Source organism: Protopterus annectens, chromosome 16.part0 (assembly GCF_019279795.1).
Source record: "Protopterus annectens isolate FY-2018-M chromosome 16.part0, PAN1.0, whole genome shotgun sequence".
Lineage (NCBI taxonomy): Eukaryota > Metazoa > Chordata > Ceratodontiformes > Protopteridae > Protopterus > Protopterus annectens.
This window is the reverse complement of record NC_056750.1, coordinates 247,255,564-247,282,753: the sequence shown is the minus strand read 5'-3', so window position 1 is coordinate 247,282,753 and position 27,190 is coordinate 247,255,564. Positions and strand designations below refer to the sequence as shown.

General features: G+C 44.2%; 1 protein-coding gene across 1 annotated transcript in view; it reads left to right on the top strand.

Moving 5' to 3' along the window:
* The window catches only part of FEN1 (flap structure-specific endonuclease 1), a 607,423-nt gene that overhangs the window by 520,734 nt on the left and 59,499 nt on the right, over positions 1 to 27,190 (top strand). Inside the window, exons 9-10 of the mRNA XM_044058601.1 lie at positions 13,678 to 13,829; positions 14,437 to 14,554. Of these exons, the coding sequence (XP_043914536.1) occupies positions 13,678 to 13,829; positions 14,437 to 14,554 (270 nt within the window). The remainder of the gene's footprint in view (positions 1 to 13,677; positions 13,830 to 14,436; positions 14,555 to 27,190) is intronic.

The window sequence follows — 27,190 nt, the reverse complement described above, 5'->3', positions numbered from 1 at the left end:
GCTCAGTCGTACGCAGGCATGCTTGGCTCAAGGAACAAACCTTGCCTGATCATGTCAAAGCTAAATTACTAGACGCCCCCCTTCAAAACTATGTACTATTTGGGGCAAATGCTGAGGAAGTATTGCGAAAAATGGAGGAAAAAGCTAAATCAATGCAAACTGAAAGAATTTCTGCAGGTTCATCCACCACGTTTTAGTAGAAATTGGCCTTCCAAAAACTGGTCCTTTCCTGCCACGGCCAGACCCCAAAGAGGCAGATACAGGCGCCCGAGGGGCAGAGGACAACCACAAGGATCGTACAGAGGCAGACAATGGCAAGCTCCTACACAGAGGTGGTGAGGACAACTCACAATCTTTCAGAAAGCAAACCCAATGACTTTCCCCTTTGCAGGCCAACCAGGTCTCAGATGGCAGCCCCTTAGGAGGAAAGCTGGCACTATTTTCAAAAAATTGGCATGTCACAAAGGACAAATGGATCCTGGACATTATAAACAGAGGCTACAAATTCCACTTTCATACACTTCCAAAAATGAGAGGCATGCCAAAACTGCCACACAATAAGCAGCTTTTACCTCTGCTGGGCAAAGATCATTGGATGGTAACTTTGGATCTCAAGGAGGCTTATCTTCATGTTCCTACCAGACTGAGTTGCAGGAAGTATCTGCGTTTCGAGCTGGGACTTCTCATTATCAGTTCTCTGCATTGCCCTTTGGCTTATCTACTGCCCAGAGTGTTCACGAAAGTTCTGGCTCAGTGATAGCTTTCCTCAGGTTAAAAGGAATACAGATCTATCCTTATTTGGACGATTGCATGATTCTGGCTCAAGGAAGGGACGAGCTTCTTCATCATTTGGATTATGTGATAGCAGTGCTAAGATGCCTGGGGTATTCTGTGAACGAAATAAAGTCCAGTCTAGTACCCTCTCAGGACATGTGCTTTCTGGGTGTGAGACTGAATACAGCATCCCAGATGGCCTTTTTGACCCCGGACAAACAAAGAATCTTTCCTTTACTTTCATCAGTTGTCTCATCAGTCCAGGCTGACTGCAAGGACAGTCCTTCAAGCCTTGGGGTTCATGGCATCTTGTATTCTGGTGCTTCCCAATGCCAAACTGCATATGAGGAAGCTACAATGGTATCTCAAAAATGTATGGACACAGCACTGCCAGGATTTGGACACTGTCATTCAAATACCTTGCATTCAAACGGAATTGTTGTGGTGGGCTCAGGAATGTCACCTAAACAAGGGACTCTGTGACCCGGCCAGAGGCGAGTCAGATTCTAACGACAGATGCCTCAGACAAAGCTTTGGGAGCTCATCTGAATGGAAAGTGGATACAAGACAAGTGGCCTGCCAGACTACAACATCTACATATCAACTTGAAAGAGATGTTAGCAGTCCAGTTTGCATTAATAGCTTTCAAGGATTTACTTCTCCCAGGGCAGGTGTTGATTCTAACAGACAACACAACTGTCATGTGGTACATCAACAAGCAAGGCGGAACACATTCTTATCCTCTATGCAGGCAAGCGATGATTTTGTGGGAGACTGCTCTCAGTTTACAGCTAAATCTTCAGGCAAGGTTTCTGCCGGGAGCACAGAACTCCTTAGCAGATGTGTTGAGCAGACAAATTATGGATCCCCACGAGTGGAAATTGGATCCTCATGTATTTCAGAAATTGACAGTGTCATGGGGAACTCCAGACCTAGATCTGTTCGCTTCTCCACTAAACCACCGACTGCCAAAGTTTTGCACAAAAAGGTTTCATCCCACAGCTTGGAAAGTGGATGCTCTTTCTTTCAATTGGAGCAATCTTCATGTGTATGCCTTTCCGCCTCTGCCTCTCCTCCCAAAGGTACTACTAAAGGCCAGACAAGACAAGCCAGGGATGATTTTGATAGCTCCAGATTGGCCTCGACAGCATTGGTACCCATTACTGAGAAGCCTGGTACGGAAGCCTCCATGGCCTTTGCCTTTGATTCCACACCTGTTGTCTCAGGAGGACAGTCATTTGCTCAATGTCAAGCTTCACTCTCTGCACCTAACAGCCTGGCATATTCTGTTTTGAACCATAGTGGGCCTCCACTTCCACAGCAAGTTTTGAATGTTATTTTGGAAGCTAGAAGGCCTAGTACAAGGAAAGTGTCGCAGATAAATGGAAGAGATTTTTATTTTGGAGTGCAGCAAAGGATTTTGATGTTTCTGAGCCTAATTTAAGTGTGGCTCTTCAATATCTTACTGAGTTACTGGACAAAGGTTTGTCCTTCTCTTCTATTAAGGTTCATGCTGCAGCAATTTCGCTCACTATGATTGTGACCCACCATTGTTTTCTCATCCTTTGTTCAAGCAATTTCTTAGAGGGCAAAGAATATAAGACCCCCACGAAGAGCTCCTACTCCTGCTTGGGATCTCAATTTTGTGTTGGAGAAACTCACTCTACAACCTTTTGAGCCTGCAGCTACTACTGAATTAAAGTTTTTATCATGGAAGACTGCTTTTTGTTGGCTATTACCTCTGCAAGAAGGGTTTCTGAGTTGCAGGCCCTTATGGCGGTTGAGCCTTTCTTAATTTTCCATAAGGATAGGGTATCTTCACGTACTAATCCTTCCTTTATGCCTAAAGTGGTTTCTAGTGTGGCTTTAAACCAAACTATTCATTTGCCTACTTTTATGCAAATCCCCAAAATAAAGGGAAAAGATTTTGCACACTTTAGATGTACACAGGCAGTTGCGATATTATTTGGACAGAACTAAAGGGTTCAGGCAGTCTCAGCAGTTATTTGTTTCTTTTGCTTTGAGTTCTCAGGGCAAGCCTGTGTCAAAACAAACTATTTCTAAGTGGATTGGGTTTTGCATTGCTTTCTGTTATTCCCATCATGGCAAGGAGATTCCAGCTGGGATTAGGCCTCATTCCACTAGGGCTACTGCCACTTCAGCTTTTGAGGGGTGGCAACTAAGGACATTTTGGAGGCAGCTACTTGGAGTTCAGTGCATACTTTCTCTAGGCATCATCACCTACCACTTTACTCTAAATCAGGGCTGGTTTTGCCACTGCTGTTTTGCAGGGCATTTTGGCAGCTCCTGCTTCCTTATAGTTTGGCCATCCTCCTTACCTCTGCTTTGGGATTCTACCCAAGTGTAAGGACTGCAGCAATGTGAGATGAAGAACATAGTACAGTTTTGTACCTACCATAAATGTAGATGTTCAAGATCCACATTGCTGCAGTCAATCTCCCTCCTTCCCTCTGTAGTTAGAGGCGGTTGTGTGGCTTGGGTTGTCAATAGGGTGTATATTGTATATATTGTACATATTTTAGTGCTAGGATGGTTGGTTGGTTGTTTGCTGTCTTTTGGTTTTGACCTTTATTTTTAGGGTCTTCTGACATCTGGGGCAAGAAAAGACTGAGGATATGACGTCGGTCATGCGCATTTGTACCCTGACGTCCTGATGTCAGTCAAATGCGCCTTGACCGACGTCAGCCTTATACTTTGATATTCGGGCCGACCGAGGACAGCGGACTACCCAAGTGTAAGGACTGCAGCAATGTGGATCTTCGAACATCTACATTTATGGTAGGTACAAAACTGTACTTTTTTGTTACTCCTTTCATGGAAAAACTGTGCCAGCTAACATTAGACCTCATTCCACGAGAGCCACAGCCACCTCCACAGCCTTTTTAAGAGGGGTGGCTACCAAGGACATTTTAGAAGCTGCTTCATGGAGCTCCGTGCATACATTTGCCAAGCATTACAATTTACCTTTATTCCAGATCCAGAGCAGGCTTTGCTACGGCAGTCCTGCAGGGCATTTTAGCTACACCATCCTTTACATAGTTCCTCCACCCCCAGATTGGCTATGGTATTCTACCCATATGTGATGACTGCAGATGCATCCTTGAAGGACATAGTACAGTTTTGTACCTACCATAAATGTAGATGTCAGATAGGTATGCATCTGCAGTCAGGTTTACCCTCCCTCCTTCCCCTCTGGTATTTCTTGGGTACTTACCCCTCTAATAGCTAGCTGGGGTGATCTATTATGGTGTATTTGTTTTTATATTGTGCATGTTTGGATTTTTAAATGCATCTCTCCAAATTTAGCCTTCCTTAGAGGGCACCTGGCATCTGGGGCAAGAAAAACTGAGGAAGATGGCGTCTGCTGATGCTTTTATACCCCAGGGGCTCTGACGTCAGGGAAAGTGTGACATCAGCCGACGCTGGACCCAGACTTTGGAATCCGGCCGACCGAAGGGCTGCCTGAGGCAGGACAACCCATATGTGATGACTGCAGATGCATACCTATCGGACATCTACATTTATGGTAGGTACAAAACTGTACTTTCCACCTAGTGCCTACCACCCCTTTCTTAGCTTTGGGATTCTACCCATCTGTTATGACTGCAGCTGTATGCACGATGAACATAGTACAGTTTTGTACCTACCATAAATGTAGATTTTAGAGTGCTAATACAGCTGCAGTCCAGGTTTCCCTCCCTCCTTCCCCTCTAGGGGTATTCTGTTATGGTGTATTTGCTTGCAACTACTGTTTTTTTGATTATATTGCATTGCATTACTTCATAATTTTATGTATTGCCTTCCTTCTGTGGGGCACCTGACATCTGGGGCAAGAAAAACTGAAGAAAATGGCGTCGGCTGGTTCTTTTATGCCCCTGTCGCACTGACATCAGGGAAGAAGCAACGACAACAGACGCCGGACCTAGACTTTGGAATTCGGCCGACCGAGGACCCGCCTGACGGCAGGAGAACCCATCTGTTATGACTGCAGCTGTATTAGCACTCTAACATATCTACATTTATGGTAGGTACAAAACTGTACTTTCCTGACTCCCATAAATTCCTTTTCAAAAACCCTGATGCTGACCCAGAACCTCTCGCTCAGGGTCCCAAAGGGGTCAAGGCTTCCACTGCAAAAAACCCTACCCCCTCTGACAGGGATTCTAGGGCATTGGACAGATGGGGGAAAAAAGATTTACACTTCCCTTGGCTATAAGGGCTTTAAATTGTCAGTTCCATATGCTCAAATATCAGCAATATATTATGTCACTGCTTAAACAGAAAATGTTAAATTCTGAATGTGCAGAAAACAAAGAAATGCTGGATTTATTGCATGCAGCTGAGCAAGTTGGAAAAGCATACTTTGCAATGTGGTTTTGATTCTTTGGAGACCTCCTGCAGGGCCGCTGTTACGGGTTCTGTCATTAGGAGGCATGCTTGGTTAAAGGAACAAAATCTGCCTGATCATGTCAAAGCAACATTATTAGATGCTCCATTACAGCATGATACCTTGTTTGGTGCTAAAGCAGAAGGAGGTGTTAAAGAAAATGGAGGACAAAGCTAAATCTATGCAAACTGTTAAAGATTTCTTACAGGTACATCCTCCAAGATATAGCAGACACTGGCCTACAAAGATTTGGTCCTTTCCAGTGTCAGACCACAAAGGGGCAGATACAGATTCCCAAGAGGCAGATCCCAGCCCCAAGGTTCCTACAGGTCTAAACAATGGGTGCTTCTACCTCCAAAAGTGAAGACAAATCACAGCCATACAGGAAACAGTCCCAATGAGTTCCCTCTGCCTGCACCAAGCACTTTTGTTCTGGCAGCACCTTTAGGGGGAAAACTTGCACTTTTTTCACAATTAACACAATAACCCAGGACAAATGGGTACTAGACAGTGTCACAAGGCTACAAGTTTCACTTCCATACCCTGCTGAGGACAAGCGGTTGGCCGAACCTGCCAAAACATCAATGGGCAGAGGCACAAAAGCAAGTCTCATCCCTCATGGACATAAAGGCCATTCAACAAGTACCAGAGCAAGAGCAGGGACGAGGATTTTTATTAAAGACTGTTCTTGGTACCAAGAAAGGGCAAGACCTGGAGACCAATACTGGACCTATCTATCCTAAACTCGTATCTGGATGTACCAAAATTCAAAATGTTGACTCTACAGCAACTTCTGCCCATGCTGGGCAAGAATGCTTGGCTTGTGACCTTAGACCTAAGAGGCATACCTGCATGTCCCAATCAGACAAACATACTGAAGATACCTCATTCAAAGCTGGCTCAATGCACTACCAGTTCTCTGCACTGCCCTTTGGCTTATCTACTGCACCCAGGGTCTTCACAAAGTGCCTGGTACCAGTAATTGCATTCTGCAGACAGAGGAATACAAATATATCCTTACTTGGATGACTGCCTCATTCAAGCAGAGAACAAGGGCATTCTACTACAGCATCTGGCATTTGTAGAGAGATTTCTAACAGGCCTAGGGTACACAGTCAACGAAAATAAATCAAAACTAGTACCCTCTCAAGAGATAATATACCTGGGTGCAAGCTTAAATACAACTGCCCAGATGGCTTATCTCACACCAGACAAAGGCAACTGACTACCTATTTCAACCTGTTGGCAACAAAGGCCCAGTTATCTGCAAGAAAAATTCTGCAGGCTTTTGGCTTCATGGCATCCTGCATTCTACTGATTCCATATGCGAGACTGCATATGAGGAAACTTCAATGGTACCTAAAAAGTGTTTGGACTCTATTGCCACAGCCTGGAAACAATTACCCTCATTCCCTGCCTGCAACAGGAGTTTCGATGGTGGGCGAAGGCTTGTCACCAGAACAAGGGACAGCCATTCACCTTGCCCCCAGCCAGACATTAACGGATGCTTCAAATCATGCCTGGGGGGACTACATGGCAGGAAGATGTATTCAAGGCACATGGTCCACAAACCAAATGCATCTACATATCGAGCAAAAAGAGATGCTAGCTGTTCCGAATGCCCTGACAGCCTTCAAGGACCTACTTTATCCGGGACAACTACCAATAGCACCATGGTTGTGGTATGTAAACAAGCAGGGGGGCACTCATTCTTACCCCATTTGCAGACTAGCCATGACTTTGTGGGACACAGCATTGACTTAAGTACATCTGCAGCCACAATTCCTGCCAGGAAAGATAAATACTCTGGCAGACTAGCTTAGAAACCTGATGGATCCCCACGAGTGGAAATTGGAGCCACAAGTCTTCAGCATGATAAGGAAATGGGGATGCCAGGATATAGATATATTTGCCTCTCCTCACAACTACCAAATAAGATTCTGCACAAGGACTTATGACAGACAAGCATGGAAAGTGGACACATTATCTTTCTTCTGGAAAAGCTGAGCAAGTATATGCCTTTCCTCTGCCTCACCTCCCCAAAGTACTCCTAAGGGTCAGACGAGAAGCCAAAGATTATACTGATTGCCCCAGACTGGCCATGCTAGTACTGGTATCCAATCCTAAGGAACTTGACTCAATGCCCGGCCTGGACCTTGCCCCCAAATACCTTATCTACTATCCCAACAAAACAATCCGATCCTGCACAGCCAACTAAAGACCTTAAATCTGGCAGCATGGTGGATAATGTAGTCATACAAAACGCACCTCTCACTAAAGCTGAGATGGATGTCATTTTGGAAGCTAGAAGGCCTAGTACCAGAAAATCTTGCGCTGCAAAATGGAAGATATTCTGTGCTTGAAATCGGGCACAAGGAATTGCTACAGCTGTACCAAATCATCAGATTTTGCAATACTTAACTGAGATGCTGGACAAAGACCTATTCTTTTTCATCAAATAAAATTCATGCCTCTGCCAGTTCGGCTCATTACAATACAGAGCCACCAATCTTTTCTCATCCTTTTATTAAGGCAGTACCTCAGAGGAGCCAAAAACTTAAGGTCTCCAAGGAGATCATCAAAACCAGCATGGGACCTCAATTATGTCTTGGAAAAACACACCCTGCCTCCTTTTGAGCCAGCCGCTACAGCTGATAGTTTTATCTTGGAAAACAGCTCTGCTCCTAGCAATAACCTCTGCAAGACAAGTCTCAGAGCTTCAGGCACTTACGGCTGTAGAACCCTTTATCATTTTTTATCCAGACAGGGTTTCTCTGAGGACAAACCTGACATTTATGCCTAAGGTAGTGTCCAGTGTGTCCCTTAACCAAACTATTCATCTGCCTACTTTTTATCCAAACCCACAGAATAAGGGGGAGAGAATTCTGCATTATTTGGACATACACAGACAGCTACGCTTCTACTTGAACAGAACTAAAGCTTTCAGGAAGACAGAGCAACTACTAGTGGAATATGCTGCAGGATCAAGTAAAAAGCTCCCCTGCACGGAGGAAGTTGCACGGCAGAAATGTATAGTAAAAAATGAAAATAGCCAGCAACAGGTTAGCTGTGAGTAATGATAGAATTTAATAGTAATAAGACTTCATCAAACAGACCGGTTTCGGCCTGGATTTAACCTAGCCTTGTTCAGTGTTATAAAAAAACAAATAAATACAGGAAGCCTTTAATAAAAAGTAAATGAGAAGATGAATATGATTGGCTGACAAAGCATCACAAATATTCATCATAAATATTCATTAAGCCCTGGATTAAACAGAGCACCAAGTTTAGTGATCCATTTCTTTTCTTTAGTATTAAGTTTATTGTGCCAACCAGATTTGTGAGTGCGATCCCCAATAATCTTATCAATGATAATACAATTAAATTTAGCTGTCTGATGTTTCAGTGTATGTTTGTATAAAGCATTAGTTAATCTTTTACATTTGATGTCACTCATATGCTCTGACATGCATAGCTTCAATGGTCGGGAGGTCTGGCCAATATAAAATGACTGACAGCTGCAACTTACCATGTATATAACCCAATCTGTGTTACAATTAGCAAAGAATTTTATGTCAAACTGTACTACTATTTCTGCTGGTGAATTCTTTAGATTTCAAGATGCATTTACAATTATTACAATGACCGCAAGGAAAACCGCCAGTAAGTTTATCACCCAATATAGTAGTTTGATAAAGCTGGGGTAACATGGAATCAGAATGGTGCTTATAGTGATTGAAGTGAGCCCCTAAGTTTTTTTCCTTTTTTAAAGGAAAATGAGCAAACATTAGGAATCAAGGTGTTTATTGCAGCATCCGCCTTTAATATATTCCAATTGTCCTTGACAATATCTATAAACCTGTTAGTATTTCTACCAAAAGTGGTAGAAATACTAATATACTTGAAGACAAAGGTTTATCTTTGTATGTCAATAGGTCCTGTCTGGTGAGACCCAATGCATGATTCTGTGCCATGGTGACATAACCCAAACAATAACCCCTATTGATGAATCTATCATGTAAGTCCTGGCAATGATTGAATCTATCATCATCCGAACAGTTGCGCCTGATTCTAATAAATTGTGATTTAGGAATGTTTCTGGCAATATGATTTGGATGATAGCTGGAGGCGTGTGGAGTAGGGTGTCATATTGTGGGAACTTCCTATATACCTCAGTGTTCAAGGTATCTTTTCTGGAAATCAAAACATCCGGAAAGGTGATGCGGTCTCTCTCATAAGTAATCGTAAAATGAATTCCCCATTTATTATCATTTAGATATTCCATAAACTCATTCTGATATATCAGATCTCCACACCATCCAGCAATCATCCAAATACCTCCACCAGATGACAATTTCTGGCAAAAACAAATTATTGGTATCATCATAAATCAAGATTTCTGCATAGATGGGGGCAAAGGATGCCCCCATAGCAGTACCCTTAATCTGTAGGTAACATTCCTTATCGTAAAAAAATACATTTTTTGTAAGCACATGTTCGGTAAGATTAATCAAAAAGGTGTTAAAGCCAGGTGTATAAATATTTGCTTTATACAACCAGTATTCAATCGCATCCAAACCTGCCCAATGAGGAATATTGGTGTATAATGAACTGTGACATCTAATGTGCATAGCCACCAGTTTTCCTCAATTTGCATGTCAGTAATAATACTTAGAAATTGAGTGGTATCTTGGATCCTAGATCTAACCCAAGAGAGCAAAGGTTTGAGATGTCTGGTCAAAAATACAGATGGGGGCTCCGTTAACTATCCAATACCAGGCACAATGGGTCTACCTGGTGGATGTAAAAAATCTTTATGTATCTTAGGTAAAAAAAATAAATATACTGTCTGACAGGATCAGCAATAGTTAGATGTTTAACAGTTTTAGATGTTATAATACCATTGTCCAGTGCAGAACTTAAGAAACTATCCATTTGTTTAAACATAAAGGTGGGGTCCAGTGGCATTTTGGTGTAATACCTGGCATCATCCAATTGCTTGTGTGCCTCAATATCATAATCATTCCAATTCATCACAACCACTGCCCCACCTTTGTCAGCATTGACTATCACCAGTTCCTTGTTCTGCACAAGTTCATTCAAACAAGATACTGCTTAGTATAAACCTATGAACCTATAAGTCAGACTCAGACATATTGTTCGACATAGGTGGACATGTATTGGACACAAAATGTAAATCCCTAAGTACACTATGTAAGAACAGATTTACAGAAGGATGCATGGGTGGTGAAAAAGAGGAGGCACGATATTTGAAATCATCCAAAATCTGTTCCGCCCCCTTATCCTGAAAAAATAATTTAAGGTTAATCAATCTACAAAATGTGAATAGATCTTGGGCAAAAGTGTCCTCGGGTGCAAAAAAGCCAGGTATAAAAGATAAACCTTTATTGAGCAAAGATATTTGTTCCGGGGTTAGTACAGTATTTGAGATGTTACAGACATTAACAGCAACAGAATTTACTTGTCTGTTAATACTTCCATGAGATTCTGTAGACTTGAAACTCTTTGTGCTTTCTACCCCCCCTCCTCCCCCGCTGTAATCTAAAGGGGATGTGTAATTTTTACGTTTCAGAGTCTGAGAGTCCATGGTGTGCTGTGTTTCAGTGTCCGTGCCAGATGCATCATAATCAGTAGTGTCAGTCTGATTGCCACGTCCTTTGAGAATGGAGCGTGGACGTTTCCTTTTAGAATTTGAAATATTCCTACTATACATATCCTGAAACCTTACATGTCTGCAGTACTTAAAGGGTTGCCCCCTCTCATAATCAGTTTGATCACCATGGCACAGAATCATGCATTGGGTCTCACCAGACAGGACCTATTGACATACAAAGATAAGCCTTTGTCTTCAAATATATTGCGTTTTACTACCACTTTTGGTAGAAATACTAACAGGTTTATAGATATTGTCAAGGACAATTGGAATATATTGAAGGCGGATGCTGCAATAAACTCCTTTATTCCTAATGTTTGCTCATTTTCCTTTAGAAAGGAAAAACTTAGGGAATCACTATAAGCACCATTCTGATTCCATGTTACCCCAGCTTTATCAAACTACTATATTGGTTGATAAACTTACTGGCTGTTTTCCTTGCGGCCATTGTAATTGTAAATACATCTTGAAATCTAAAGAATTCACCAGCAGAAATAGTAGTACAGTTTGACATAAAATTCTTTGCTAATTGTAACAGAGATTGGGTTATATACATGGTAAGTTGCAGCTGTCAGTCATTTTATATTGGCCAGACCTCCCGACCATTGAAGCTACGTATGTCAGAGCATATGAGTGACATCAAATGTAAAAGATTAACTAATGCTTTATACAAACACACACTGAAACATCAGACAGCTAAATTTCATTTTATTATCATTGATAAGATTATTGGGGATCGCACTCACAAATCTGGTTGGCACAATAAACTTAATACTAAAGGAAAGAAATGGATCACTAAACTTGGTGCTCTGTTTAATCCAGGGCTTAATGAATATTTATGATGAATATTTGTGATGCTTTTTGTCAGCCAATCATGTTCATCTTCTCATTTACTTTCTATTAAAGGCTTCCTGTATTTATTTTTGTTTTTTATAACACTGAAGAAGGCCAGGTTAAATCCAGGCCGAAACCGGTCTGTTTGAAGTCTTACTATTAAATTCTATCATTACTCACAGCTAACCTGTTGCTGGCTATTTTCATTTTTTTACTATATGCTGCAGGATCACAAGGAAAGGCCATCTCAAAGCAGACTATTTCAAAGTGGATAGGCCACTGCATCCATTTCTGCTATTCACAACATGGCAAGCCAGTGCCTAAGGGCATTAGGCCACATTCAACCAGAGCAGCAGCCACTTCAGCAGCCTTCCACTGGGGCGTACCAACCAAAGACATTTTAGAGGCTGCTACCTGGAGTTCAGTGCACACCTTTACAAAGCACTATCATTTACCACTCTACTCTAAATCCAGGGCATGCTTTGCCACTGCAGTTCTGCAGGGCCTCATAGCCGCTCCTAATGCTACTTAGCTCCAGCCTCCCAACCATAGCTTTGGGATTCAACCCAAGTGTAACGACCAACAGTGAAACACGAAGAAGATAGTACAGTTGTGTACACTTAACATAAATGTAGATGTTAGTGTATTCACTGTTGCAGTCCAGATTACCCACCCACCATCCCCCATATCTTTGCTGGAAGTTATCTGCACTTTTCTAAATCTATACAACCTATGTGGTGTATTTGCTTGTAGATGGTATGCATTTTTTGGCATTTTAACCTACCCATTTGGGGGCACCTGACATCTGGGCCAAGAAACTGTCAAATGGCGTCTGGTGCATCATTTATACCCCTGGCGCATTGACGTCAGGGAAGAGGTGACAGCAACTGACGCCGGACCTAAACTTTGGAATTCAGGCCGACTGAGGGTAGCTGCAGGCAGGATAACCCAAGTGTAATGACTGCAAAGCATCTACACTTATGGCAAGTGTACACAAGTGTACTTTTCTTATTCCACAGTTTTTAAGCAGGGTCATTTTTGACAGCCTAACCAGCGAAAGTCCCAGACAAAATCTAAGGCATTAAAAAAAAAAACTGCAGGATGACAATCTAGCCAAGCCTGACAATATTGGGGGGGGTGCTTTCCTAGAAAGGATAAACCCCCTTCCAACTTATGACTATGTTGAGGCATGATGCCCATCTTTATCGAGCCCCCCTTCTGGTCTCTTGTGTCTCAAGTTAGCTCTCAGTGTAGCCTTGCTGTCAGTGGTTCTCGACAAATGATTGCAAACCTTGTTGGCCGGGGTTTCAGATGAAGTGAAAAGATCTTATGACTTTGCGGGTGGGGGTTCCCTCATCTACTGGGACAGGCTTTATTCCATCCTATTCTTCTGGAAGTGATGGACTTATTGGTCTTAGAATCTGTCCCTTCTTGGTGTGATTTCAGATGTACGAGACTGCAAAAATATATTCTTTTTGTAGAGAGATTCCAATTGACTGTTAAATTCAAGATGTAGCTGCTCCTATGCTATTGATGGTAGAAGCCCAGTAGGCCTTCAAATACAGACAGTGAAAATAACCAAAAACAGTGATAGTGACATTCTTTTGTATAATGGTCAGTCCGGAGAATTAAAATGAGTGAGACGAGTATTTACCAGCTTTCCTGGGAGTAGATGGTCTGATTCTTGCTTGGTTTTTGATAACTATATTGTGTCAAGTTTTATACTCCAGATGTTTTAGAATTCTCTATTTGATTTCCTTTTATGACTGCATGCCTCTGTGTGCTTTCACAAGTACTTTTCCAGTGTGTGTAAGGCATTATATGTGACAGGTTAGCAGAGGAAACTGTAAGCTTAGTCTGCCATTTCAAGTGCCTTAGCATTCTGCCTCTCTTCTCTTACTACTCCCCTTTCCCATTTTTTCACTTGTTACACTTTGTGCCAGTATTCTGGATGGAATGAAAATCTGATCTTTTGATTTGTTTGCAGAAATACTCTATCCCAGAAGGCTGGCTGTACAAAGAGGCACGGCAGTTATTCTTAAATCCTGAGGTTGTGGATGCTGAAGCTATGGAGCTGAAGTGGAATGAACCAGATGAGGAGGGTCTTGTCAAGTTCATGTGTGAAGAGAAGCAGTTCAGGTAAATAGTGAGAGACAGTTCTGCTGTCAATCTTTGCTCTAAAAGTTTGGTTGTATCCATTGAAAACTCCACTGCCTCTGCAGAATGCAGATTTGCCTCTGAATCACTGTAATGCGACCATATGGCAAAATCCTGGAAATAAATCTTGCTTGGGTCCACAGACCTCTAACAACGTGGTATGGTTGGAAACTTTATGGGCGCTTGTACAGCTTTCTAACCATGTTACCTTTATTTTGTTTCAATTTTCTGTTTTAAGGTGCAACAGGTGTACAGGGTACTTTAACAGCCGTTTCATCTAATGGGAAACGTGCCTTGTTTTGCAGTTTGCAAGGGGTTTAGCTGGTCCACTGCTGCTTGAGTCATAGCCATTTAGAAGAGAGTACAATTTTATGGTTATAGATTTTTCCTTTGTATCTTCTGATCTTATACATTCCTAGCTTTGTGTTTTGCAAGTCTTGTATAATGCTACAGTACCTTTGTTTCCATACCTTTTTGCTATGCTTGTACTGGATTTTAAGCTTTTCTTTTGCTATACAATTTATAGTTTGAGCATTATTGTGCACCTTACATAGTTTTAATGAGAATTTATTGCATTTTAAATTTGTAGTGAAGAACGAATAAGAAATGGTACAAAGAAACTTATGAAGAGCCGGCAGGGCAGCACCCAGGTGCGATTAGATGATTTTTTCAAAGTCACAGGGTCACTTACGTCAGGAAAAAGAAAGGTGAGCATTATTGCATCTTTTACCGTCACTCCTAGAAAGTGACCAGATTGAGTCACTAATGCAAAATTAATCTTAAACTTGGCAAAACCAGTAGTCAGCTGAGATGCATAGAGAATACTACTATTCAAGGTACATCTGTCAGACTGGAAAATTAAAGATTTATGGACAAGATTTTATACATGTTTCTTTGTTTGCATAAATGCTTGTACATGCGTGTGCATGCGTGTACGTGTGGAATCTCATGGGTGTATTTTCTATTTCCAATCCAGTTATCCAGGTTGTGCTTAAAGGGATATAGAGGTACACTGCTTGACGTCGAGAGGGAGTCTGTTCCACAGATGGGGGGGAATCTCTGTGAGACAAATCTGTCCTGCCAGCAAGTCCTGTTGATGTCACAGTCCAGGTTAAGGCCACACCCGTGGGTTACTAGAGTGGAGCTTGACTTGCGGATGTCAGCAGTCCCATCAAGGCAGTGTCCAAGATCGCCTTGTATGCTAGACAGAGGTCACCTCGGAGGAGTCTGTATGAAACTGAGTAGGATAGGGCTTTTAGTCTGTATAAGGTAGATTTTTGAGGCCCTAGATATTCCTGGTGCAGAACCTCTGTGGTCTCTTCAGCTGCTGCATGTGCTTTGCGAGGTGAATGGGGTGATCTGAAGTAGTTAACTTCATTTGATAATCAACCTGTGGGTTTCGGATCTGATACGGATCCGAGCCAGCAGCTTACTAAGCTAAAGATCCGAGCTTCTCCCCCTTACCCATACTACACTGCAACTTCCTTCCAATCCCCAGATTTCTTTTGCTGCGGCTTCTCCAAGACAGGATCTTTAAGCTCCAGGCAGGTAAAGTGGGTTTGTTTTCACTAAACTTTAGTTGTGCACTGTGTTAGTGTATGTGTAGTTAATTTTTCCCTGTTTAACCCTCTGGTTTCTGTAACAACAAAAAAGTAGAAAAAGTTTTTAGAGCTGTAAACTTTCCCCTAGTGTAGGCCTCCCCTTCCCTGCCCTTGTCGTGCGTGTATGTGTGTTTGGCAAGATAGCCTTGTTTTAGTGTAGGTTGCTATGTCTGAGTCGCAAAAACCTGCATTTTTCTAAATGCACAATGTGTGGCCATAAGCCGTCACCGGCCGATGGTCACACACACTGTGCGTGGTTTGTTTAGGGGTTCCACACCTTACTTTGGGCTGCAAGATATGCGCAGCCTTCAACCCTCGGGCCCTGTGGAATCGCAGGACTAAGCTGATTCTGGCTGGTATTCTGCGAGCAGAACCAGCGACCACTTCTTAATCTTTGGCCATGGCTGTGGCTGTTCAAGCTTCTGGCCCTCCTCCCCTGTCCAAGACTCGCACCTCAAAACAGGGCAGTAGAGAGGCCAGGAAGGAGAAGCATAAAGAGAAGGATAGAGAGAGAGAGAGACAAGAAGGGTCTTAAGAGACAAGTATGCTCTTGATCCGTTGACCCTCCCCTCACCTAAAGTGGTGTTCACACTGGAAAAACGTTACTGGGCAGTCTTCCCCTTGGCTCCGTTCTCAAGATTCTCCATGGAGGAGAAGGCTCGGCCCACTTCAAAGTCATCCTTGCGTCAGCCCTCCAGGCTGGTGTCTGTGGCATCCTCCAGATCCACAAGGAGCCTCTCTGAAGCTGACGTGGACTGGATAAGGTTCTTGCAGACTCTATTGCAGATGGGAGTGTTGCTGGCTCCTCCTCCCACCGAAGCAGGGAGTTTGGCTCTGACATTCACCCCAATAGCTCCTTCTGCGATCCATCCCTGGGTTTTGGAGTCCCTGGATCCAAGGAGCCCCAGAGTCTGGGTCGGCGCCGATGGTTCCTCTAACCTCTATGCCAGACATGCCCTTGAGTCCGTCTGATCCGAGCTCTGAGCCGAGATCTGAGCGTCTGATCCGAGGTGATGAGTGTCGTCAGCCCCATTATGGTCCGGGCATACCATCCCTCTGGGTCGGACTGTTCCAGGCTTTGCTCCGATCCCCTTGTCGGATCAGAGGGGCGTGGCTAACAACCACCAGTTTCAGGGAAGCTGGTTTCCCTTTGGCCTTCGTTGTGGAGAGGGTACTCAGGAGGATCAAAACCCCTCGCTCTTTCCTGAGTCTGCCCCTGTTCCCTCGCAGTTGAGTGTCTTCTATCATCCAGTCCTCCCAGGGACAGCAAGAGTCTGATGTGCCCCAGACAATTCCCCTCGAGGAATATGAGACTGTGAGCCCTCCCCGGAGAGCCCCCCCCCCCCGAGGAAATCCCTCGCAAATGCCAGTGCAAGAGGAGTCATATGGACTCCCCCCAGAGTCCCTCACTGAGGATACAGACTTGGAGGAAGGGAAAGGCACCCCCACATTGTCCCCCCAAAGACTTCTCCTTCGGAGACATAATGGAAATTCTCCACCAGAGGGGGGAGGCTGGTCTGCCCAAAGCCTTCCTCTGACTAGTCTGTTTCTGGAGGCATTTGCAGGCCCATCTACCTCTTGGGGGTGTGTGTGTGTGTGTCCCCCCGGCTGATGCTCTAGTGGACCTCATTACCACCATAGTTTGGAAGGAACCGAACACTGTAGAGCCAATACCCAAACGGCCAGAAAGTATTGAGCCCTCCTGCTGACAAGCCCAACATGGAGTAAGGGTTCCCCAGTTGATGCTATGGTCGTGGCGGCCAACAAAAAGCAACTGGCCCAGGAAAGTTCCTCTGTCCATCCTCTAGACAAAGAGTCTAGGGCGATGGATAGTCTTGGAAAGCGGACGTTTGCTTCAGCTACCTTTGCTATAAGGGAGCTGAACTACATGTCCCATGTGATTAGACTTCAGTGCAACTTTGTGAAAGACTATGCATAATCTCCCCTGGAATCAACTTTGGCCGAGGATAAACTGTCATTCTCTGCTCGTATGGCCACTCAAGTCCGTTTCAAATACGTCCATGCGTTTTTGCTCAAATCACCGAAGTAGTCGCTAGGGTGGCCAGGCCCGGTATTGCCATGAGGCATCATGCCTGGCTCCGGCTTTGCGATTTTTCGGAATCTTTCAGGGCATCCTTTGCGAATGCCCCTTTTGATGGTTCGACCCTGTTCGGGAAGACTGAGACAAGCTAGTCCAGATTGAGGACGAATGGGAAAATGCTTTCTGCCATCTGGATCCACTTCTCCAACCCTCAAAAGTCCTTCTCCAGGAACCAGTTAGGGCAGAAGTTATGGTTCTGGAAGTCTCTGCATTCCTGGAACACTCTGGACTCCTTTCCTAGAGACAGAGGGGAATAAGGTGGACGCCGGCCCAGAGGTGGAGGGGCACCGAAGAACTTCGGGTCACAGTGCAGCAGCCCTGAGGGGTTGCCCGACTGCTCCTCTCTGGAGGCAGTTTGGGGGTTCGAGGCACCTAGCTCAGTGGGATTCCATAACATCAGATCGCTGGGTGCTTCGAATAATATCCATAGGTTATTCCATTCCCTTCATAAACAGTCCCCTATCCACAAGGCGCCTCCCGGACGGTCCCACCTGTTCAAAGGGAGGCGGCAGCTTTGGAAACGAAAGCTGCTAGGCGAAAGAGCTATCCAGCCGGTACCCCCAGACCAGTCAGGATCAGGCATCTATTCCAGGTTCTTTTTGTGCCAAAAAAGACAGGGGACTTGAGGCAGATTCTCGACCTATCCACGATGAACCTGTCCGTTGCCAAGGAGAAGTCCCGGATGGTCACATTACAGTCCATCCTGCCATTCTTGCAAGAGGAAGACTGGATGTACACAGTAGACCTCAAGGATGCATACTACCATATCCTGATGGACAGGCGATCCAGGAGGTTCCTCCGCTTTCAGCTTGGAGCCAGTCACTACCAGTTCAGGGTGTTTACCAAGGTCATGGCAGTTGTAACGGCCCACCTGAGGCTTCATGGCATTCAGGTCTTCCCATACCTGGATGACTGGCTCCTCACTACCCCCACCAGACATCAACTTGTGCTAGCTAGAAGTTCCTTTCTACAGTTGTCAAATCTGCTGGGTATTACAATAAACCTCAAGTCCTCTCTTCAGCCTGTTCAGATTCTGGACTTCATAGGAGCAAGAATAGATTCTCCTCAGGCCAGGATATTTTTGACTCCAGGCAGACTTCGGTGCCTGACCCTTAATGTCTTGATGCTTCTTCAGACTCCTTCACCCCCAGCAGAGTTGGTCCAGAGAGCCTTAGGGTCCATAGCAGCTATCAATCTGGTTCCTTGTGCACGTCTGCATATGAGTGTTAACAGTGGATGTTACAAGTTCAGTGGTCTGTTATCAGTCCCTAGATTTCCCAATCCCCCTTAAGCAAGGTGTGCAAAGTTTCTCATGTGGTGGATTCAATCCTAGAATTTGTGAGAAGAACGCCCCTTTGTTATGCCTCCGCCCCAAGCCATAGTGATTGACTCCTCCAGTTTAGGGTGGGGGGGGAGCATTATTCAGGCGGGACTGTCCAAGGCACGTGGACCCCAAGCGAGACCGTTCTGCATATCAACGTTCTAGAAATGAGAGCAGTCCTTTTAGCGTTAGGCCCTTCATGCTTCTCTCTCCCCTGGGAACTATTGCGATTCAGACAATGTCAGTGGTCTGGTATATCAACAAACGGGGGGGAACCAGGTCCTAGCCACTTTGTCAAGAGGCCATGTGTGGGAATGGGCGACCTGCACCAACCGTTTTCTGATAGAAATGCACATCCCGAGTCGGTCCAACATTTTGGCAGACAAACTGAGCGGGACTATCCTTTAGCCTTAAGAGTGGTCTCTGTACCCTTATGTAGTGGAACAAATCTTCCTCAGGTGGGGTCAGCCGTGCTGCGATCTCTTCGCATCGCCATCCAATGTGAAATGCAGTGAGTTTTTTTGCTCAGATTCCCCCGGGGGGGTAGCCCCCAGCGACTCTTGTCCATGCTTGGCCACCTGGTCTTTATGTGTATCCCCTGCTTCCTCTCATGACAAAATTCTTAAAGAAAGCTCAGCGGTTGGGGAGCAGGGTTATCCTCATAGTCCCATTCTGGCCTAGTCAGTTCTGGTTTCCCTGTCAACCGTCTCATCTAGTAGCTCTGCCTTGGATTTTGGATCCCATTCCGGATCTCATTCGTCATCCTTCAGGAATTCCTCCACCGAATCTGGACAGTCTCAAGCTTACTGCTTGGTTGTTCCAGTTCAATTAATTGCCAGGACTCCCGGTCTCTCTTCCCCCATTAACTCGTTCACTCCGGAGCAGCTCCGGAAAAGCTGCCTGCTTAATTCCACCATAGGAACAACAGTTCAGCCTGAGCTCATTTTCAGAAAATCCATTTGTAATACCATACAGAAAACAAATGTTCATAACTCTTTAATTATAGAGTAAAAATGTAAACGCAAAAGTTGTTCAGCAGACACTGACCTTTCCAACAGTTTAAACGTTGATGGTGTATATCAAGGTCATTAAATATTTGACAAGGAATGCTGATGTGCATATGTTTTACCTTTTTGGAAAAACAAAGTATAATATATTGGTCAATTACCATGCAGACCCATACAATTTGAATGTAATTTTAGTATGAATATCAGCTTTAAAATAACTTAACCATTACTGTGTGATGTTCTTTCTTGAAATATTCACAGAAATATGATATATTATTTTTCATAATTGATAAAGCATATCTCATCACCTGTAACAGACAGACCCTACATATCAGTGTAGAAGTTGTGCATCTGAATGTCTGTATCAAAATGATGCATCATGTGTGATCACCATGCTCCCTTGCAAAGATATGGGCATAATAATGAAAAGTATTGTAAATGTATAATTTTCATAATCATACAAGACTAAACTGATATCTGTACATGTGTAGAGTGCACTGACACAGTTCTTTTACCATGTTGTAAGGAGTAACACTGTCTTCAAAATGAGGTATTGGCACACTGACATACTCCCTTGCAAAGTTATTTAACAAAATATGAAAAGAAAATCATAATTTCCATAACCTAATTCCAAACAAACTTTGATATCTGCACGTGTCCAACATACAGGCACAATTCTTTTACTATGTTGGAACCAGCAATACCGTCTTCAAAATGAGGTATTACGTGGCACATTCAGGTGCTCCCTTGCAAAGTTGTCTACCAAAATATGAAAAAATCATAATTTCCATAACCTAAGTTCGAAACAAACTTTATCTGCACATGTGTACAACATACAGGCCCAATTCTTTTACATGCTGGAACTGTCAATACTATACATATACACATACAATACATTTTCTATTGTACATGCTAGCACTCTCCTGAAACAGTTCTTTCTCAGCATCTTCACCAGCTTCTTACTACAGATGTTCATCGTGCTATGCTGCTGCAGTCATCACACTTGGGTTATCTGCCGTCAGGCGGTCCCGCAGTCTGCCTGAATTCCAAAGCTTTGGTCCGGCGTCGGTTGTAGTTGCTTCTTCCCTGACGTCAGTGCGGCAGGGGTATAAAAGAGGCAGCAGACACCATTTTCTTCAGTCTTTCTTGCCGCGCGGTGCCCGAAGCAGAAGCAGTTCGCAAGTGCCAGTCAGCCAGCTCCTAAGATTTTTAAACAGAATTTCAGCCGAAGTCTTCTATAAAGCCAAGTACCCCGTTGGGGAAACTTTTCTTGCCTCAGACCGATGTCAGACAGTTAATAATTGTATTTCTTGTGGGAAGCAAATACCTCATAAGGATTTTCATTCTTATTGTATTCCTTGCCTAGGCACAGACCACAACATTTCTGGTTGTCGGTTTTGCGCTAGGTTCAATAAACGCACTATTAAGCGTCTGGCTGATACCGCCTGACATTATTTTGGCAGAAAATTCAACTACATTGTCGTTGGAACCTCAGACTACCACTATGTTTAAAAAATGCAAGGACAAAGACCGACAGCCTAGACCAGAAACCGAGGTCTCGGTTAGGCCTGCCGCCGGATCTTCGGTACTCAGTGAGGCACCTACGCAGCCCCTGACTACTGCAGATGTAGAAAATGCAACTACCGCTCAGTCAGAATCTACCGGGCCACTGGAGCCAGTTCCTCCTAAACTCGCGGACGCCAGCCCTGGCGGCGATCTGGAGACTATGGGCAGGCCTTCGGTTTCAGAAGGCATTTTTAAACTGACTACTCTTTCCGTTAAGTCATCGCTAAGCTTCCAAAGGTTAAGAGAGTCCACAGACTCCCATGCAGGCCCCTATGCCTAAAAAACAAATGCTCAAAATGGCGGAGGACCTGATTACCCTTATCAGAGGTTCCCAGCCCCCTCCTGACAAAAGGCCTAAACTGGAGGAAGATTTACCTTCTCCTGACCAGGAGTCCATTTCCTCAGCAGACTCTGAAGAACAGGATTACCCCTTCCCTCTCTTTGAAGACTCGGATGCTGAGGAGTCCATTCCCTCTGTTTCCCCCCTGAAGACTTCTCTTTTGGGGAAACCCTGCGCACCATGAGAGAGCATTTCCACTGGGAAGGACAAGATTACTCTGACTCCAAGAAAAGACTCCGTGAGTTTCTTCTTTTGCCCCAGCACAGACCCCTAGCCATTCCACCTGTTTTGGACATTCTGGATGTTTACACTGAATCCAGTCTAAATCCAGATTCCTTACCTCCAGCACCACCTAAATCTGACAGATACTATAGAGTCCCTGACTCTCAAGTTTTTATGTAAAAGCCCTGCTGCAGACCCAGAAACCATTTCCCAGGGTCCCAAAGGGGTTAAGGCCTCTACTGCTAAGAATCCACTACCTGCGGAAAGAGATTCCAGGGCATTAGAAAGATGGGGGGGGTATACCTCTGCCACTTTGGCCATGATGGCATTAAACTGCCAATTCCACATGATTAAATACCAGCAGTACTTGCTTAATCAGTTAAAACAGAAAATGATCCCTCAAACAGATCAGCTAGATTTCAAAGGGATGCAAGATTTGTTGCATGCAGCAAAACAAGTGGGAAAACCTACCTTGCAGTGTGGTTTTGATTCTTTGGAGGCCTCCTGTAGAGCAGCAGTCACAGGGTCTAATACGTAGACATGCTTGGCTAAAAGAGCAGACCTTACCAGAGCATGTCAAAGCAAAGTTTCTGGATGCTCCACTGCAAAAGGATGCGATGTTCTTCGTCTCACATTGCTGCAGTCATAACCATTGGGTAGTCCGCTGTCCTCGGTCGGCCCGAATACCAAAGAGTTAGGCTGACGTCGGTCATAGGTGCCCGGAGTTGACATCAGTACGTAGTACTACAAAAGCGCATGACCGACGTCATATCCTCAGTCTTTCTTGCGTGGTCCGAAGCAGAAGCAGCGTTTGCTTTCAGACCGAAGACCAAGTTTTTGTCTCTTCTTGCTTCAGTTAATCCGGATGTCAGAAAAAGTTAATTGTATTTCTTGTGGGAAACAGATACCTCATAGGGACTACCATTCTCTTTGTATTCCTTGCTTGGGGCCTGAGCATGACGTTGTCAGGTGTCGCATTTAATAAGCGCACCATTAAACGTAGATTAGACTGTGCTAGGCTTGTTTTTGTAACTACAACATGCCGTGGATTCTCTCCACCCCGCTTACAGCGAGAGAGGAGAAAGTTTTAAGGTCTAAACGGTTGAATCTGTGGATCCAGCCGAGGCCTCGGCTGAATCCCAGGGGGAGCCTTTACTTTTGCAGGAGTTGGTCTCTCAGGAGTTGGGCCAAGCTGAGGGGGCTTCTCAAGTGTCTGGTTCCATCCTTACAAAAGGTTAGTAGGCCTTCTACTTCAGTGGCTAAAGGACCTGCTAAGTCTAAATCTGGTCCTACTGGTTCGGGACATAGCCCTAGTTCTTCAGGTTCTGTTCCTAAAAAACATACGTTGAAGATGGCAGAGGATTTGATTACTTTGATTAGGGGTTCTATGCCCCCTCCTGTGAAGAGGCCTAGGGGAGGCAGTTTGGGAATAGAGCATTCTTCTGATTATTCTGAGTCCTCAGCTGAGGATATTCAGGATTTTCCTTCAGATTCGGTGATAGAGGATTCCTGTCCTGCTTCTCCTCCAGAGGATTTTTCCTTTTCTGAAACCCTGCATTCCATGAGGGAGCATTTCAAGTGGGAAGGTCAGGATTTTTCGGATTCTCGTAAAAAGTTGAGGGAATTTTTGTTTTTGCCACAACATAGGCCTTTGGCTATCCCCCCTGTTTTGGATGTTGTTCAGGATGTGTTTTCTGAGGCTTCTCTTAATCCTGATTCCTTACCCCCTGCTGCTGTCAAGCCAGATAGGTATTAGAGTCCCTGAAGCTCATAAATATTTGTATAAGAGTCCTAGGGCTGATCCAGAAACCATTCTTCAAGGGCCTAAGGGTGTTAAGAATCCGGTTCCTTTGGACAAGGATTCTAGAGCAAAAGTGTACACCTCTTCTACGTTAGCTATGAGGGCTTTAAATTGCTAATTTCATATGCTGAAATATCAGAACTTTTTGTTAGGTCAATTGAAATCTAAGGTAGATGCCTTATCTGAGGGTATAGAGTGTAAGGAATTGCAAGATTTGGTTCATGCTTCTGATCAAGTTGGTAAACATTTCTTGCAGTGTGGCTTTGATGCTATTCAGGCTTCTTCCAGGGTGGCTGCTACTGGTTCATTAATTCGCAGGCATGCCTGGCTTAAGGATCAAAATTTGTCAGAGCATGTGTTTGGATGCTCCTCTTCAATCTGAAGTTCTTTTTGGTTCTCCTGTGGAGTCAGTTTTGAAAAAGGTGGAAGAGAAAGCTAAGTCGATGCAGACGGTTAAGGACTTTTTGCAGGTGCAGCCCCCTAAATTTAGCAGGAATTGGCCTGCAAAAGGATGGTCTTACCCTTCAGATTTTCAGTCCAGGGGCAGGTCTAGACGTGGTAGGGGTAAATCTCAAGCTCAGGGTTCCTTCAGACCTAGGACTTGGAGTTCTCCTGCACAATCTTCTGGTGAGGGCAGGGGTCAGCCTTTTCGTAAACAGACCCAATGACCTGTATTTTCTGCTGCCAGATCCCTCTTGTCTGGCAGCTCCTCTAGGGGGAAAGTTGGCTCTTTTCAAACAGAATTGGCATTTGGTCACCCAGGACAAATGGGTGTTGGACATAATAAATCGAGGCTACAAGTTTTATTTCCACACTTTTCCTCCTTTCAAAGGCATGCCAGACGTACCTCCTCAGCAAAGGCTGGAGGCGCAGGAACAAATTTCTTTGCTTTTACAGCTGGGAACAATCCAGGTGGTTCCTCCTTCCAGTAGGCCTAGGGTTTTACTTTTCCTAGTACCAAAGAAAGGAGATTCTTGGAGGCCAATTCTGGACTTATCCATTCTCAATACATACCTGGACATTCCAAAGTTCAAGATGTTAACTCTACAGCAACTTCTGCCTATGCTAGGCAAAGATCACTGGATGGTAACTCTGGATCTCGGAGGCCTATCTTCACATTCCTATCAGGCCCAGTTGCAGGAGGTTTCTGCGCTGGTACTTCTCATTATCAGTTCTCTGCATTGCCCTTTGGTTTATCTACTGGTGTTCACGAAGGTTCTGGCCCCTGTCATAGCATTCTTCAGACTGAGGGGAATTCAAATGTATCCTTATCTGGACGATTGCCTGATCATGGCTCAAGACAAAGACAAGTTACTTCAGCATCTGCAGTATGTAATGGCAGTTTTAAGATGCCTAGGGTATTCTGTGAACGAAATAAAGTCCAGTCTAGTACCCTCTCAGGACATGTGCTTTCTGGGTGTGAGACTGAATACAGCCTCTCAGATAGCTTTTTTGACCCCGGACAAACAAAGAACTCTTCACCTATACTTTCAGCAACTATCAGTACAGTCCAGGCTGACTGCAAGGACAGTCCTTCAAGCCTTGGGGTTCATGGCATCTTGCATTCTAGTACTTCCCAATGCCAAACTGCATATGAGGAAGCTTCAATGGTATCTCAAAAGTGTATGGACTCAACACTGCCACAATTTGGACACTGTCATTTGGATAATACCTTGCATCCAGAAGGAATTCTTGTGGTGGGCACAGGAATGTCACCTAAACAAGGGACTCTCTGTGATCCGTCGGATCTTAACGACGGATGCCTCAGAACTGGCTTGGGGAGCACACTTCAATGGGAAATGGATTCAAGACACGTGGCCTCCCAGACTACAGCATTTGCATATCAACATGAAGAGATGCTAGCAGTCCAGTTTGCTCTGTTGGCTTTCAAGGGCCTACTTCAGCCAGGACAGGTGTTGATTCAAACAGACAACACTACTGTCATGTGGTACATCAACAAGCAATTCTTACCCTCTTTGCAGACAGGCAATGATTTTGTGGGAGACTGCTCTAAGTTTGCACATTTCTCTTCAGGCTCGGTTTCTGCCAGGAGCACAGAACTCCCTAGCAGATGTCTTGAGCAGACATGGTGGAGATTCTCAGGTGTTCCAGCAGTTGACAAAGGCTTGGGGAACTCCAGACATAGATCTGTTCGCTTCTCTAAATTTCCAACTACCAAAATTTTGCACAGACGTTTCACCCAAAAGCTTGGAAAGTGGATGCTCTTTCTTTCAGTTGGAACAACCTTCACGTTTATGCCTTTCCTCCTCTGCCTCTCATTCCAAAGGTACTCTTGAAAGTCAGGAGGGACAAGCCTCATATGATTCTAATAGCACCAGATTGGCAGCACTGGTATCCTCTGCTGAGGAGTTTAATTCAGGAGCCTCCTTGGCCTTTACCACAGCTTCCTCACTTGTTGTCCCAGTCAAGCAGTCATTTGCTCAATGTCAGAGTGCAGTCCCTACATTTTGTTTTAGATGTGGGGACTCAGCTTCCTCAACAAGTTTTAGATGTTCTATTAGAAGCTAGGCGGCCTAGCACCAGAAAAGTTTATGCTGGAAAATGGAAGAGATTTTTTCTTTGGAGCACAGCAAAGGGCTTGGATGTCTCAGGGCCTAATTTGGGTTTTACTGTACAGTACCTTACTGAATTACTGGACAAGGGTTTGTCTTTTTCCTCTGTGAAAGTTCATGCTGCAGCTATTTCTGCTCGCTATGATTGTGACCCTCCTTTATTTCTCCTTTGCTTAAACAATTTCTTAGCTCCTACTCCTTCCTGGGATCTCAACTTTGTGTTGGAGAAGCTTTTTGAACCTGCAGCTACGTCTGAATTGAAATTTTTGTCTTGGAAGACTGCTTTTTTTGTTGGCCATCACTTCTGCTAGAAGGGTGTCTGAATTGCAGGCTCTCATGGCAGTTGAACCTTTTCTGATATTCCATAAGGATAGAGTTTCACCCCACCTTTATGCCAAAAGTGATTTCTAATGTGGCCTTGAACCAGTCTATCCATTTGCCTACTTTTTATGCTGATCCCCAAAATAAAGGGGAAAAAGTTTTGCATTCGTTGGATGTCCACAGACAGTTACGTTACTGTTTGAGCAGAACTAAGGAATTCAGACAGTCTCAACAGCTATTTGTTTCTTTTGCTGTGACTTCTCAAGGGAAACCTGTGTCTAAACAGACTATTTCAAAGTGGATTGGAAATTGTATTGCTTTTTGTTATTCCCATCATGGGAAGAATGTTCCTGCTGGGATCAGGCCTCATTCCACTAGGGCTACTGCTACATCTACTGCTTTTCTGAGGGGTGTAGCTACTAAAGATATTTTGGAAGCAGCTACTTGGAGTTCAGTTCACACTTACCAAGCATTATCATCTTCCTCTTTA